This window comes from Tetrahymena thermophila, assembly GCF_000189635.1.
Source record: "Tetrahymena thermophila SB210 genomic scaffold scf_8254092, whole genome shotgun sequence".
Lineage (NCBI taxonomy): Eukaryota > Ciliophora > Oligohymenophorea > Hymenostomatida > Tetrahymenidae > Tetrahymena > Tetrahymena thermophila.
Window position 1 is genome coordinate 55,929 of NW_002476046.1, and position 17,271 is coordinate 73,199.

Sequence of the window (17,271 nt, forward strand, 5' to 3'; positions counted from 1 at the left end):
TATAATCCTTCAATAAAGAGGAAAATTATCAATTTTACAGTATATAATTTGTATTTAATCTAATTTCATTTAAAATCTAATACAGTATTTTTAAAATACTTTATAAATTTTTTAATAATATGAAAAAATGAAAAATCAAAACCTAATCTAATCTATTAATCGAAGATCCTGTATTTTTTAATAAGCTAAATGATTTATTTTATTTTAATTTACTTTTCATATCAAAATCTTAAATTTCATTCACAAAACCAATTATTTTATATTCTCAATTCAATATTTTTGAATTTTATTTTTAAGAAAATTTGAGTTTCCAATTCATGGCTATCTTTTTCCAATTTATATGGGAATTATTATTTAACAATTTTATATAATTGAAGCATCAAATTTAATAAAAATAAGAAGAAGAGTTTTATTGTAATAATAAAATATTTGTCAACTAAAAAATTGCAAAAAGTAATTTGCTCTCACTATTTTATAAGTTTAAGGATTACGCATCCTCATAAAAATGATTTTCCTCAAACTAATTATTTAATTAAATATTCTAATATAAATAGTTGTGAAATGCTCTTGCCCAATAGTGCTGCCTATTTTAACTTAAATATCTTATTTCAGTTGCGAGCAGTCATAAAATAACTAATCAGAAAGAGGAAATACTTTCCTTTCTGATTAATAACCTAATATCTCTCAATTAACAATCGTAGGATGGTATCGCTTGAATGGTAAGTCAAATTAAGATTATCTATTGATTCAAGCAAGAAATAACCCAAATTAAAACCTTATCAAAATTGTATATAATCCTTTTTTATCAAAAATTTACTGTTAAATTTTAGATAAAAACTTAAATCCATATGATATATCTTTATAAAAAAAAAATTCAATTTAAGATAATTGGTTTTTTATTAAGATTGGGATAAATTTGAATGACTAAAATAGTAATGCAAGCTATATATTTTATGCGATTACAGGATTATCATCCACTATTTCTTAAGACTCTTAGTAAAATTCATTAATTTAATATTTTGATAATTAATAGTTTGAGTTTCTATACGGGTCTTAGGTTTACTATCCATATAGTAGATCTTGCTCAATAAGCAAATAAGTAATTTTTATCAAATTTTAATAATAATAACTAAATTAATCAATTAAATAAACAAATAATAGATTTTAGCTTTTGTTGGAGTATCAAACAATTCAATTTAAGGTCCATTCTTTTAAACTAATTTATAAGAAATGTCTATTCTACCTAAATTAAAATACTACTTTGATTTTGTAAAGGCATCTTCTAAAAACCAATAAATTTATAATTTAGCTCCAGAATATTAAACCTGCTATTCAGCTAATTCTGTGGATTCGATTAATTGGCCTTACTATTAATTTAAATGCAAAGGATAGTTTATTTCAGATTATTCAATTAATTTTTAAGAAGAGAGTGGAATTATAATATCTTTTGATTTCTTAGTAACCACCCATGACACTAACTATTATAATGGTATTCTTTCTATAATAAACTAAGATGTTATTTCTCCATAAGTTATAGTTTTATATGTCTTTAGATATGATTAAGGTAGAATATATGATTTAATTGTCGATAAAAACTATGGTAGACATGATAGCCCATAACAGGCTATTGTATAAAATGTATAGCATCGTATAACTATCATTTTTAAATTAAATTTTGGTAATCTTGAGAGATTACTTTATTTAGATAATCAACTTATTTTCAGTTCTCAAATTAATAATATAAATTGGAGATATTTAGCGTTTTCTATTATAAATGTTCCGTTGAATTCTAATTTTACTGATAAAATAGTTTAAATAAAATCTTTTAAATTGTATACAGGAAGCTTTTTTTAATAATGTAATGGATGTAATATCTATATAAATAATTTAGACTGCTTTTCATGTTAAGACTCAAATGACTATTTAAAATTAGACTAAATATACACTTGTTAGCCTTCTTGTATTTATCCATACATAAGTTCATCATCAAATTTATGTACACTTGACATTTCAAATTAAAGTCAATGCAAAATAGATGGACAAGATTTATTCTAATAAGCTGGCTGCACTTGTCCTGAGGGTTAGTATTTTGATATTCATTCTAATAAATGTGTAAACTGCCTCTATTATTGTAAATCTTGCCAAACACCTTTCACTTGCGATACCTATTTATATTCTTAAAATCTTAAAGGTAACAAATAAATTTATTTCATTCAAATTTGTAATTTTCTTTCACTTTAAAATATTTTAGGTTAATGCGATTAAAATAGCTTTGACAATGAGACATAGTGCATATCCAACTATTTAAATATTTTAAGTAGATAAAATTAAATGTTTTTGATAGATAGTAATTAAATATTTTGCTCAACTTAATCAAATATCTATATCTTGTAAAATTTTATGGTGAGAGACAATGCTTTACGGTTAGGATGGGAATCGAATTCTTTTTTTTTTACATTAAATTTTAATTTAAAGATATCTTAATTAAATTAACAAAATATTTACACAATTTGCTATCTAATGAATAAAAATACTCACATTTTCTCTCTTATTTCATAATTTAATTCATAGAATAATTTATAGCTTAAGCTTATTGTAGATAACAATGATATTATTTTATAAGCTTATATAGAAGCAGATACCGATACTTGGATTGGGTTTTATTATGATTCTCTTGGGATAAATTTAGCTTTAAAATACAAGTACTAGTAAATTTCATATTATAGAATCAGTAGAAAAAATATAATAAAATATAACCTCGATGACCCATACTTAATTATTGGAATCTAATCTCCATTATTTTAAAACGGATATCCTCTTTGTGGATTGATAGGAGATAATAATTGGATTATTAAAGGTATAAAAATGAATCATAGTTAAATCAGTTTATTTAATTTTTTTGTATAAAAGGTGATAATAGCATGAGAAACTTTTTTAATGAGCTAATTTAATTTTCAGAAATAGACACGAATATGATTGTCGATTTTAATTTATTGGATTACTAACTTGAATTACAGTAAAAGCAATTAGCACTTTCAAATAGAGGAGACTCTTCACTTACTCTTAATTTTATTAATAATAATTATGTTTTTGATGATCAAATTGGAATGATGATGACACCCCAGAATGAAAGTATTATAAGGTTAGGAAATAAAATCAATTAAGTACCTTTCTCTTTTATGCTTTAAATAAAACCAATTGATTATAGCTAATGTGGAAATTACTATTTCAACATTTTAACTTTTGTACTCTCTAGCAATGCATAAATAATATTTAGAATAAAGACCGATCAATATATAAGATAAAAATATTATTTAGAAGTATGTACTTACGATTATAACTGCAAGAGATTTTAAAAGTCTAAAATCAATTATTCTTAGCCAAACAATTTATGTAATTAATACCTTACTTCACTATCAATATTTAAAATATTAAATTTATTTTTTTAACATAATTCTTAGTTTTTAAAATTTCATATCTGGAATATTCAAGCTCTTTAGTAATAGTTAAATTTAATTTAGTGAGTAATTATATATCTGATGAAATAGAAATGTAGTTGCCATTTATAACAAGTGGCAATCCAATATTTTATGATATTAAACTAGGTGATCAATATTCAAATTTCTATCTAAAGCCATTATCAAATAATCATCCGATTTTCTTTAGTAGGATATAAATTTTTTTAGGTGGGTTTTATTATTTGAGCTACGATAACAAAGATCCATGTTTTATATACATAAATCGTAGAAATATGACATGCATTTACCCAAAAAAAGACTATGTAATTAAGGATGGTATTGCAATACCTAAAAATGACTGCAATAAAAACAATAAATTAAATGATTAACTTCTATACTATAATGAAAACACTAAAACCTGCTAAAACTCTGGTTTATTTATACCAAACTGTGTAAATATAAATATTTAAACAAAGTTATGCATTTAATGCATTGATAACAAAATGGTTCTACCTAAATGCTAATGTCCTGATGGAATGTTTTTATAATAGGACTCAAATTCTTGTAAATGTAAATTATAAAAATATTTTTTATAGTATAATATAAGCAAGTAATATATTTTAACAAAATAGATTGCTCTTCATAGTGCTTGACTTGTGCTTAAACTTAAAATAATTGTCTTACCTGCAAAAATAGTTTATAAATACCGCCTTCATGCAAGTGTCAGTATAATGACTATTATTTAGACTCAGATAATATTTGCAGATGTAAAATATTTTTAATTAAATTATTTTAATTTATAATTTATTATAATTAAATTAGAATGTAATTCTAATTGTTCTTCATGTAAAGATCGTCCAGATTATTGCTTAACATGTAGCTAATTTAGGATAAATCCTCCTCAATGTAACTGTAATCCTGATTTGTACTACCTTGATTAAATTACCAATAGTTGCCTTCCTAAAATATGTCCCAATAAATGTAAACAATGTAATCAAAATAATTAGTGTACTCAATGCAGAGGAGATAGATTATATCCTCCTGATTGTAATTGTGGCGAAGGATTTTATGATGATCCATCGCAAGAAAATTGTTAAAAGTGTCAAGAAGGATTCTATTATGATGTAGTTTAGAAAAAGTGTGAAAAATGCTTTTACTCATGTGCTACTTGCTTTGGTAATTTAAAGTTTAATTGCAACAGCTGTTTATTTAACTTAAAACTAACTGAAAATAATGAATGTGTTTGCCCTAACAATTTAACTATGCCAATAAACTCAAATTAATGCTACTCACTCATGAAGATATAATTTAATCAATAATTTGTCAACAATTAATATTAACTTGTAATTAAATTTGATTATCCAATAGATTTATTACCATAAAGAATATAAGGTTAAGGAATAAATAGTTTATTCTAATTGTAAATAAACTAGTTAAACAATAATCTTTACTAAATTTAAAGATATTTTATCTCAGAAAATAACTAGTAATTAACAATTATCTTACAAATACCTAATAATATTTAAAAAACAGATGGCTATTTGCTTTTTTAGCAGACATATTTTTTTTATAATAAATAATTTATGTATGCCCTAGATCCGATTTACAGTAAGAAACCCTTGAGTTTTGTGATTGGTCCATTCTTTTAAAATACAACTTTCAAATACCTATTGATTAAATATCTATAGAAAATTAGTAATTTGTAAGCTTAACAAATAAATTTCAGATAATATTCTATATAATAAATTCAGTTTAACCTACTGCTATGTTCTTGCTTCTAGATGTTTAGTATCCACCAAATTTATATTAGTTTTTGGCTTGTTTTGGAAAATAAGTCTTTAGGCATGTTGAAGATAGCTAATCTTTTGTTTAAAATAAAAGTTATTCTTATTTGGGAATAAATTTAAATTAATATGTTTAAGGAAGCTCAAAAATACAATTAAATAAATTAGGATTTAGCAACTCAATATTTATTAATTGCGAATTGATAGTTATTAAATATCTGATTCTTTTATTTGCTTACATTTTATTTATTTTTTTAAAGAATAAAAATAATTGTTAGAAGATTTAAAAATTTTTAGATCTTTTAAAGAAAAGATTAAGCGCAGAAAACGAAGTTAATCTACTCATGCTAATTTTGTCGGTTTTTATTTAATTCTCTGATATATAATAATCGAATTTCGTTTCGAGGTGGAGCTTTTATGCAGCTTTAGTTTTTTTGTACCAATTAATACATTCCTATATCTGGTTTTTTAAGAAGCTTAATTCAAAATCATTTGATTACAAAACCTCATCTCTAGAAATATTTTATGAAAGATTAAAAATAAATAAAAATAATATAAATTTACTTGACTATTTAGTAAAAAATTACTATTTTCTTGGCTTAATGAAAAAGATATTGCTTTTATTTTTTATATACTTTTTATCAAATCATCCTTCAACAGTGTGCTATTTAGGGTTAACATTGAATTTTTCTATAGGACTTTTAACTCTCTATATAAGACCCTATAAGTATTTATATGTCTAGTTGATAAAATCATTTGGAGAGATATTATTATCAGTAGCATGGGTATTAATTATTTTGATAATAAACTTTAACAATATAAATTAAGTAAATGTTGTTTATAGTGAAAAGGATATCTAATATTATTTAAAATTAGGATTCATAGCCTCATTAATGCTGATGATATTCAATTTTTTATATTTAATAATTTTTTTGATAGAAAACATTATAAATCCAATATATAGTATTATAATGAAAAGAAAAAATAAATTAATAATATAAAATAAAAGTAATTTTTCTAAGTTGTGATATTTAACAATATTTATATCTGTTCTCATTTGAAAATTTTATTACTTTTTATAAAAAAGTTGATTTATTCAATTATTGTAATTTCTTATTTTTAATTAATAAAAAATATATCATTTTTTAACATAAAAGTTTTTTTAATTCATAAAAATTAAAAATAATTTTAATAAATAGTAACCTTTAATTTAGAAAGCCAAAAGTATTTAATTGCAATTTTAAGGTTTATTTTTAAATGAATTGAAATTTATTTTATAGCATCAAAGATGAATTTTAAAATTCATTTATATAGTTAAATATTCTATTTTTTTCAATTTTATTTTAAAAACTTTATTGAATCTCTTTCACTTTTAAATCTTTTAATCTTAATTAACATAAATATATAATTAAAATTATTTATGAATACTTAAAAATTAAACTCTCATTTAAATTATTGTTAAGATCTTGGAGAATAAAATATCTCCTTATTGTCATTATTTTGATAGCATTCTGGTTCAGTATTATTAGTTTCGAATCTAAAAATTTTACTATTTGTTTTTTACTTATAAGGCGAAAGCTTTTTTAAATTTTAATCTATCACATTTTTAAGATTTTAATTTTTTTCAATTTCAAAAATAGCCTAATTAGATGATTCTGCAAAGCTCAATAGAGATTTAAATTTAATTTTATTAATATTTTTTTCTAAATCGCATTTCTTTTTTATTAAGCTACTTGGAATATAGGTTGATAGTAAATTCTATTTTTTAATAGGAGAATCTATCTCTTTTTTCTTACTCATAGATGGACTCTTAGTGAAATTAGAAACACTTTTAGAAATTTTCAAAGAGCTATATTTATTATGAATTGGAAGTTTACTTAATATTTGCTATTATTTTTCATCTTAATTTGAGTTATCTTCATTTATTTGTTAATTAATTCCATAGTCAAGCTCAAAGGCATTATGGTTAAAATCTATGCTAACCCTTTAGCTTTTTTTTGGAGACAAAGGAGTACTAAAACCATGATGAAATTTGCTTTAAAAAGAAGCTTAAAAATTATCTTCTAAAATAAAATTAGAAATTGGAGTTTGATCTTAATATTCCTATCTTATTGGAGATGGAGTGTTAGATTTACTACAATTAGGACTATTTCTAGATATAAATTATATCGACTTTCTTACATTTTATTCTACTAATATTTCTTGCTTTTACCTTTCTAATACTTATTCATATGGAAGTTTAGATTCTAGAAATTATTGCAGAGAAGAGAAAGGTTTCTTCTTTATTAGCTATCTGTTTTCACAAATATTTTATAAATCCTTTGAGGATATTGTATTTGGTACTAATTTAGCTGACATCATTTAAGATATTCTTTTTTCTTATCTGCTTGCTTTTAAAGGATTTTAAAAGCAATTGCTTAAGTCAGTTTACACCTCCATTTGATCTTTTAGATTTTAAAGTAATTTAATTTTAAACTAATTAGTTTCAGCAAGTTATTTTTATTGAGAAGCATTTCTAGGAGAAGAACTCTCGTTAGACTTTCCTCTAATGATGTCAGACAATCTGTTTTCATTAGAAAAAGCTTCATAATTGCTAATTGCTTCACACATTGATAGTTTTTTATTTCCTGAGAATCTTTAGTATTTTCTATCAGATGCATCATCATAAATCATATGTTAAGAACCTAGCTTATCATTTACACTGCAAAATTTAGAATCTATATATTCTGGAGCTATTTCATTTTCTGAACATAACTTTGAAATATAAGGTGTAGTATCCTAACTTTGAGACTATTGTTTTTTTATTGAATAAATAATATTATCAGCTTAATTACTTCTATTCGTTCTTTATGGTTACTATTATTAGATAAAGTTATTAATTCTGCATACTTATTTTTCATTATCTTAATCAATATCTTCTATTTCATCCTAGGATTTGAAGTATAGTGATTTAATATTTCTCTGCAAAGACTAATCGGTCTTAGTTTATTAATTTTTTTAAATAGGAGTTTTAAACAATTTATTGCTATCTTTTTTATTATTATAATTTGATAATAAGCATTTTATCTTTGAGATCAAATTCTAATTTTAATACAGTTTTCTGTTTGTAGAAAAAGCCTAAACCTTCTAAACTTCATTTCCTTTCTGTGAATATTCCATGTACTTATCGCTTATAAGAGAGCTAGCTCTTTCTTTTTAAATCATACTTTTAGGAGTCAAAATTTAAAATTCATCTGATTTTCTTGAGTTTTTTATTGGAAAATTAGATTTAATAGTCGCTGAAGTATAAGTAGAAGAAATAGTGGTCCTAGGAGTTTGAAATGAATGAATCTTTACATCTGAACCTTATTTTTTAATAATTACCACTTATTGTGAGTTTTTTTCCTTTTTTTCTTGATTCGTTTATAGCTAACCTCTAAATTTGTGATAATTCATATGATTTTCATCAACCTTTGCTTAAACTATCATTTGATTTTATGGTAATATGTTTTGATAGTTTTATTTGGCATTTTTCTTTTGAAATTCCTCATCTTTATATAATTTATAAACATTAGCTATATTAATTTTTATTTGTTTAGCCTAGGAGTTTTAATATTTCATGAACCTGTGGCCGTTATGATAAAATGGCCTAGAAATTCCTAATAGTAATTTGAAATTTAAGATTAAAATAAAGTTTATTATGTATTTTGTTTAAAAGAGCTATTAATCAAAGATATACCCTCAATTTAAATTACCCTAATTATAAATTTTTTAACTATAAATAACCATTCCTCGAAAATATTTATAAATTAAACTTTTTGCTGTAATTCTTCAACCATTAAAAATAGTATAAGTCATCAATCATAATTTTTTTGTAATTATGAAAATCCACAAAAAGTATAATAATTAAATATCAAATACCTAAACCAATTAAACATAAATATTATACAAATTTTTTTATTTAGTTAGGAATCAAAATTTGTTAATTTTAATTTAAATAAAATAAATAATATCATGATTTTTTCTAATAAAGAGTTAATTTGTTTAAATAAAAAAAATAATTTTTCATTTTTTAAATGTTTTTTTTATTTTTTGTTATTCTGCTAATATAGTTAATTAAATCAAATTAATAACTATTTAAATGTTTAAGAAAATATTTCCAAATTTAGAATATATTAAATAATATAAATTTTAAAATTGTTAAAATAACATTTAACCTCAAACATTATTAAAAATTAAACTTTATTTAATTTCTGATAAATAAACATATATTTTTTATGATTAAGATTAAAAATTGGCAATATTCCCAAAAGACTTAATATTATATATGATTGTTTTCAATGATAAGCTATGTTATGAAAATTAATAATAAATAATATTTTCCATTTAATTTACTAAAATTTATCACAAGCTTTAAATACTGTGATCTATTTTTAACAAAGCCTCAAAATTTGATGTAGATCAAATTTAAAAATTACAAAATAATATTATAAAAAAACTTTTAACTATTTTTTTTTTATTGTTTATTTAAACAAATATTCAATATATTAAAACTAATTTATATAGTTATTTTTAATTTTTACTTTTTTGATTTAATAAGAGATACTTAATAATATTTTCTTTAAAATAAAAGGTTTTCTTTTTGTTTTTTTGTTAAATTGTATATCATTTTGTTGTAGGGTTAAATTAATTCTAGCAATTAACTTTGAATTTGAACAAAATGTTAGTTTTATTAGACTCCAAATAAATTATGCATCTAGCATATATTAATTTACGATAAGAATTAACTTTTACCTTTTTTGATTTTGTTTAGCAATTATTGAAAAAATTAAATATAAAATGTAAAACCCTTTATTGGCTAAAAAAAATGAGTAAGACTCATATAAAATGAGCAACTCAAATAGCAGAGGAAATATGGCTCACTTGTATGCTTAAATGTAGCATAAAAAAATGGAAGAAGCAAACGAAGCTGTGAAATTGATGATGGAAGACCCTGATTTATTCGATTATGATGGGCAATATGATTAAATAAAGAAAGCCAGAGAAGAAGCAACTTAAGTTAAAAAAACAGAAAAAAAAGAAAGTGTTTTATTAGGAATTAGAATGGCGGCAAAAGATAAAAGAGACAGAGAATTCCTCATCAGATAAGAAAGGTTAGCAGAAAAGGAAATAAATAGAACAGGAAATGAAGGTCTTAAAGAAGAAAGATTTATTACTTCTTCTTACAAAAAAATGTTAGAGGAAAACAAAAAATTTTTAGAAGATGACGATAAAAAAGAATAATTGAATGAGAAAAATTCAGCATTGTAAAAAGGTAGTTTGGATAGCTTTTTCTAAAAGTAATTAGCAGGCTTAAATGGTAGAGTAGATATTACTAAAATGATTGATAAAAATAAATAGAGAGACAATAAATAAGAAAAAGAGCAAACCTAACAACTATAATATTAAAAGCCTTAAGCTCATCAATAAAGAAGTTTTAATCAAGAATAGGAGTAAAAAAGTGATAGAAATATAGAGTAAATTTAAGTTAAATAAGATTCAAGGCCTAAGCTTTCAGAATTATATTCAAGAATGGGATAACCTAATTAACCAGTAAGAGAAGATTAGTATCAAAGGGAAGGTGATTCCAAAAGTTAATAAAATAGAGATAAAGTTGAAAATTATAAAGATCATAAAAGCAAGAGAGATAGAAGAGATTCAAAGTCTAGATCTTCTTCAAGAGATAGAAATAAATATCATAGAAGAGAAAGGAGTAGATCTAAAGATAGAAAAGAATCAAGAAAAGATAGACATAGAAGTAGATCTTATGATAAAAAGAATAAAGATGATAATAGCTCAAGAAGAGAACCTTCTGATAAAATAAATCCATAAGGTGGATAATAAGAAATAAGTTAGGAAAAATAAGTTATTTAAAAAAGTGTAAAGGTTGAAGAGCCTAAGCTTTCTAAAGAAGAAAAAATAAGATTAGCAAAAGAAAGATTTTTATAAAGATAATAATAACAACAAAAGCCAGAATGATTTTAAATTATTTTTTTAGTTGTATCTTTAAAATGTTTATAATAACTTAATATAAATTTAATGTTTTATTAAATAGGTTTAACAAATTAAATACTAAATAACAACTGAAATGTTTTAAATATTAAAAATATAATTTTTATAAGTAAAATTAAGCACTTTTACTAAAAATAACTACATAAAAAATATGCTTTAATTGTTATTAATTCAATTATATTACATAAACTAATTGCGATGATACAAATATATGCCAAATCAATCAAAAATTAACTGGTTTTTTAACTAGTTTATTCAGATTAAGAAACTTTTTTTTGAATATTAATTTTTGTAATTTCTAATTTACATGATTTTTCCTTTAATTTTATAAAAAAAGATATAAAATTAATTTTAAGAAAAATAAATAAATCATCAAAAAACTAGATTATGCAAACTAATATTATTTATTATTTATAATGTATGTAAAACCAATTTTAAAATAATTTCTAACCTAAAACAAAATAAAGAAATCATTCTTACATTAAATTTATAAATAACTAGGCTTGATTTTTTAGCATTTCAATAATGAAGATCTTAAATTATATAATTTGCTCTATTTTAAGTTTAAATAAATAACTTGTTATTCTTATTTAAAAGAGAAACAATAAAATTAAAATTTGATAGAAAATTAAGAAAGAAACCATTTTAATTAATCTTATTAAATTATTTTACAAAATATTTAGAGTTATAATGCGCAATATTAAACATTTTATTTTGATAAACGAAGACCTAAATTCGGAAGCATCAAGATCATAAATTTAGGTTTTTCTTTTTAAAAATGATTATAAGGTATGTTTGAATCATAAATTAGTAGTAATATCTTAAATTTAAGTTTTTTATTTTTAAATATTTGCTTTATAACCCAACCATAGTGTCAAATTTGAAAGATTTAAACACTCTAAACCTTAGTCAGATGCACCATAGGCCTTTAATTATTTTCATTTCATTATTAAATATGTATTATTTGATTAAATAATGAAAAAAAAATATGCCTCCTAAATTTTGAGTTTTTTATGATTAAATTTAATCCTTGAAACGATATTTTAAAATTAAATATCTGAATTTATTCTTTTTTATTATAATTTATATTAACCAATATTGTTTTTTCATAACCTAATTTTAACCTAAATTATTTATAATATTTTTTTTCTTTTATTTTGAACTAAAAAGTAAGGATTTACAATTAACTTAATATTAATGATTAAATTATTATGTTTTAATTTTGAAATTATTGATTGTGTGTGTTTAATTGTTTACCTTATTTTTTCTTAATTAATTACTTGATAATAATTTTTCAAAATTAATGTTGATATATTTTTCTATGTTGTATTAAATTTCAAAGAAAGAATAAAAATATAAAAAATTTAATCAAAGATAATTGAGAGAGTTAATTTTGATATCAATTAATTATTAATAAAACGAAAAATGAATTTTTTATAAATATATAATTATAAATTTATTATTAAATAGTATTTTGTTTTATATTATGTACATTGTTAATTATTTATTATAATATATTTTAGTAAATTTTATAGTTAAATTCATCAAATTTCATTTGATGAAGCAATATTAGATTGTTATTTTGAGTTACATTTTTTATTTTGTTTTTCTTATCTTTCTCCAAATGTTGCCTATGTCTAATCTAAGTCAATTTCTTCTTCACTGTCTACGGTTGAATCTTAGTATTATTGATATTCACTCACCAAGTCATTCATATTAGCTTCTGCTTCATTAAACTCCATTTCGTCCATACCTTCATCTAAATACCAGTGAACGAAAGCCTTTCTTCTAAACATGCTTGTATATTAAGCATTTATTCTTTTGAATACTTCTTATATCGATGTGTTATTACTTATTAAAACAGCGCTTCTTGGTACTTATTCCAAGGATATATCGCACATACTTAGCTTCATACTGTTTGGAATCCATTCTGTAAAACGGTTGCTATTTTTTTGTTAGAAGTTTAGTAGTTGCTTTTCGATTTCATATGATGATACTTTTCCTCTAAAAGCAAGAGCAGCTGTTAAATATTTTCCATGAGAAACATCGGCAGCACACATCATATTGTGAGGATTAAAAGCTTGCTAAAGAATTTCAGGAACATCATATTTACTGGCAAACTAAGCCTATCCTCTTCCATATAAAGGAGCTATTCCAACTGTAAAGAAGTGTAAACGAGGGAAGGGAGTCAAATTAACTGACAATTTTCTGAGATCTGCATTTAATTATCCAGGGAATCTCATACTGCAAGTAACACCAGACATAGCTACAGAGACAATATGATTGAGGTCACCATAAGTAGGGTGTTCAATCTTTAAATTTTTCATGCAAATATTGTATAAAGCTTCATTATCTATAACCATGCATTAGTCAACATTTTCTATGAGCTAATGAATGCTCAATGTAGCATTATAAGGTTCAATTACAACATCGCTTACTTTTACGGATGGGAAAACAGAAAAACTTGAAAAAATTCTGTCTGGATATTCTTCTCTAAGCTTTTAAATAAGCAAAGTGCCCATACCACTTCCAGTGCCTCCACCAATAGAATGAGTGAATTGGAAACCTTATAGGCTGTCACAACCTTCAACTTCTCTACGGACAATATCTAAAACTTCCTATTAAAGTTCAGCACCTTCAGAATAGTGTCCCTTAGCCCAATTATTAGAAGCGCTACTTTGAGCGTGAATGAAATTATCAGGATGGAAAAGTTATCTGTATTTTGATGCACGAATTGAATCCAATACACCAGGTTCCAAATCAACCATTACTGATCTAGGTACATAACGTCCACTTGAGCCTTCATTATAGTAAACATCAATTCTCTCGAGCTATAAGTCATTATTTCCGTTATACAGACCAGTCTCTTCGACTCCATGCTCTTGAGAAACTCTTTCCCAGAACTTATATCCTATTTAGTTACCGCATTGACCTGCTGAAATGCAAACAATTTCTCTCATTTGTTGAGTTATTACTTTATTTTATTTGTTAAAATAGCTTATGTTATTTTTATATTATTTCTTATGATTTATTTATTATGAATTAATTAAATTATTCAATAATGGACTTGTATTAACTAGTATTTTAATCAAAATTTTTTTATTAAAATTTCAAATCTGATTAAAAAAACTTGATATTTTCTCTCTTTTCTATATTCTTCGCGGAAAATTTTAATAATTTAATAAGTAAATTCTTTCTAATTTTTGTCTATCACTCTTTATATTAAAAATCTACGTTGTCTATATTTATTTTAGTTATCAGATTCAAATCTATTCTAAAAAATAAAATTAATTTATACTTTTTTTTCATAGCGATGGCGTTAGAAAATAATTTTAAACTTTAATCTATTTTAAATTATGAAAAAATTTAACTTTATAATAATTATATTTATTAATTTAATAAATTTTTTAGATTATCAAATTAATTAAATCCTTAATAAATTTTAGACAAACATAGAAAAATAATTAATCAGAATCTCACAAATTTACTCTTAATCTTAATTATTTTTACCACTATTTATTTTTATATTAAGTTTTTATCAGTAAACCAACTTTACATGCAAAAATTTATAATAAACATCTCTATTCTTAATAGTCATATTTTAAAGTTTTTTTGATACATTCAAGTATCAACTGCTATTATTTATTTATTTGTATCTTGCTTACAATCTATTAAATAATAAATAGTAAAAAGAGAGTCTAATATTCAGATATAAAATATTAAGTAGATGCTTTAATTAAAAGATTAAATTAATTTTTTATTAAATTATTTATTTACTCATTCAAAAGGCATAATTAGACAAAAAGTTCATCAAAAAAAAATAGTCACAATAGCTTCTCAAGTACAAAACCCAAAAAAAAAAATGTAAAAATTTAAGGTCTAAATTAAAAATCTTAAAAAGCTAATTTTGTAAATGATAAAACTTTTATCATTTGTTTTATTGGCAATTTTTTTTAAAAAGCTTTTCTTTTCTAAAATTTACTTTAAAAATATTTTGAAAACTTAAAATACCAACTTTTAAATAATATTTTTTTATTTAATTAATATAAATATTAATTTGAAACCTTTTAATCAAATAAATTAATTTTTTTATAACAAAGAAAATCTACTTATTTGTATTATTTATGTAATATAAATTATCTATTTTTATTTTTTCCAATAAAAAAATATTAAAGAATACAAATTTCACATTATAAATTTAGCAAATACTTTAAATAATAACAAATTTGATAAAAAATGTTTTTTATCAAATTATATCTTTTATTTTAAATAAATAAAAAATCTATTAATCAGTATTATTTCATTTATGTAATATGTATTAACTATTTTAGAAATTTTATTTATAATCATTTCAAAAAGTTCCTAATTATTTGTGTTTATTTATTTATTTGAACAACAAAAATATTTGAAAGCTTTTTTTGTTATATAAGTTTGAGTAGTATTAATATGAAGTATTTTCATTAATTTCTAATTTTTTTATAATAAAAAACTATCTTTAAGTGTTTTATCAGTAAAGAAAGTCTATTGAGACAAATTAATTAGATATTTCTTAGAAAGTATCTTTTTAATCTGTTTAATTTTCTTAATCTTTTAAACTATATTGATTGTCATATACACTTTCTTAATGTTAATTATATAAATCTAAAATATCATTAAGATATGACTAGGCTTCAGTAAATTCCATTTCATCTGTATCTCCAAAACCATAATGCAAAAATGCCTTTCTTTTAAATAAGGCTGAAAAGTTTTAAAGCTGCTCTTACAGTATTTCAGTTACAGAGGTTCCATTTTCAAGTTTTAAAGCACTATTTCTAAATTCATTATTAAATGTCTAATTACATTAATATACTTTTTAATTATCTGGAATGTAGTATTATGTTTTAATTTATTAATCTTATATTTCTTCCAATATTTCTTATTCACTTTAGTTTATCCCTCTAAAAATATACAAACTTGCAAAATCAATTAATTTGTCTTAGTTTATATTGTGATTCACAGAATTTCTATTGTTTTAAAGCATAGAAATCATTTCCTTTGTACTCAGAGATCTATTTGTGACAAACTCATGATGAAGTATAGGTGCTACTCCTGTATTTAAAAATAAGAGTTATGGAAAAGGCACCATGTTAGTAGCTAATTTTCTCATAGTATTATAAACTTGGGATGGAAATCTCCACTGAGCAGTAGTTCCAGACATACAAATCTTAATTATTTAATTTAAATCTTTATATTCTTTTGTATTTTTACCTATAAAATTTTTTAAAATATTATAAAGGGACTTGTTATCATAGCAAAAACATAAATCTTAATTTTGTAAAAGACCAGGCAAGCTTAATACACAATTGTAAGGCTCCACTACACAATCACTTATTTATGAAGATGGGAAAATGCAAAAATTTGTAATAATTTAGTTTGGATATTCTTCTCTTAATTTAGATAATAATACATCTCCTAGTCCACTGCCCGTTCCTCCTCCTAAACTACGCATTACTTAAAATCCTTGCATTTAATCACTCTTTTCTACTAATATTCTGATTTAATCCATAACTAAATCAATTAATTCATAAAATTATCTTCCCTTTCCAAAACAATTGGCTGCACTCCATTAATCTTATATAAAGCAATTACTATTAAAAAGATTTCCAAAGCTAGATTATTGTATTTAAAAAATAGAATTTGGATCTCCATCAATTAGCAAAGATCTCGCTTTATATCTTTTATCATTTTGTTCATCAAAATAAACACCAATTTATTCTCTTTAGAAATCACTCATCTTATCTGAATATCCATCCTAATCTAACTAATGTTCTGTACAAAGAGATTCCCAAAAACACTGACCTATTTTGTTACCCCCTTATCCTATTTATAAATTTATTATTTCCCTCATTTTATAATCTTCGAAATTTGTACAAATTAATAATATAAGTATTCAATTAATTACTTATGATATTTAATAGTCTATTTGAATTAAATAAATAGATATTAAATAAAATTAAATA

General features: G+C 22.4%; 5 protein-coding genes across 5 annotated transcripts; 2 read left to right on the top strand and 3 right to left on the bottom strand. All coding sequences in view use genetic code 6, as the record gives it.

Moving 5' to 3' along the window:
- Window positions 1-920: 920 nt before the first annotated feature.
- Window positions 921-5,446, top strand: TTHERM_01104930 (bowman-birk serine protease inhibitor family protein; the record flags this gene model as incomplete). Its single annotated transcript, XM_001025968.2, has 9 exons — window positions 921-932; window positions 1,034-1,099; window positions 1,162-1,678; window positions 1,841-2,191; window positions 2,252-2,857; window positions 2,911-3,393; window positions 3,462-4,028; window positions 4,091-4,225; window positions 4,281-5,446. The coding sequence occupies 9 exons, from the start codon at window positions 921-923 to the stop codon at window positions 5,444-5,446; spliced, it is 3,903 nt and encodes a 1,300-aa protein (XP_001025968.2).
- Window positions 5,447-6,685: 1,239 nt separating this feature from the next.
- On the bottom strand, window positions 6,686-8,954 carry TTHERM_01104940 (hypothetical protein; the record flags this gene model as incomplete). Its single annotated transcript, XM_001025969.2, has 1 exon — window positions 6,686-8,954. The coding sequence occupies exon 1, from the start codon at window positions 8,840-8,842 to the stop codon at window positions 6,686-6,688; it is 2,157 nt and encodes a 718-aa protein (XP_001025969.2). The 5' UTR covers window positions 8,843-8,954.
- Window positions 8,955-10,060: 1,106 nt separating this feature from the next.
- TTHERM_01104950 (hypothetical protein) lies at window positions 10,061-11,239 on the top strand (the record flags this gene model as incomplete). The annotated part of the gene is made up of 1 exon (XM_001025970.4): window positions 10,061-11,239. One exon carries the CDS (start codon window positions 10,061-10,063, stop codon window positions 11,237-11,239), a length of 1,179 nt encoding a protein of 392 aa, XP_001025970.4.
- Window positions 11,240-12,816: 1,577 nt separating this feature from the next.
- Window positions 12,817-14,232, bottom strand: TTHERM_01104960 (tubulin; the record flags this gene model as incomplete). The annotated part of the gene is made up of 1 exon (XM_001025971.3): window positions 12,817-14,232. One exon carries the CDS (start codon window positions 14,230-14,232, stop codon window positions 12,817-12,819), a length of 1,416 nt encoding a protein of 471 aa, XP_001025971.1.
- Window positions 14,233-15,779: 1,547 nt separating this feature from the next.
- On the bottom strand, window positions 15,780-17,159 carry TTHERM_01104970 (tubulin/FtsZ family, GTPase domain protein; the record flags this gene model as incomplete). The annotated part of the gene is made up of 1 exon (XM_001025972.1): window positions 15,780-17,159. One exon carries the CDS (start codon window positions 17,157-17,159, stop codon window positions 15,780-15,782), a length of 1,380 nt encoding a protein of 459 aa, XP_001025972.1.
- Between the last annotated feature and the right edge of the window lie 112 nt (window positions 17,160-17,271).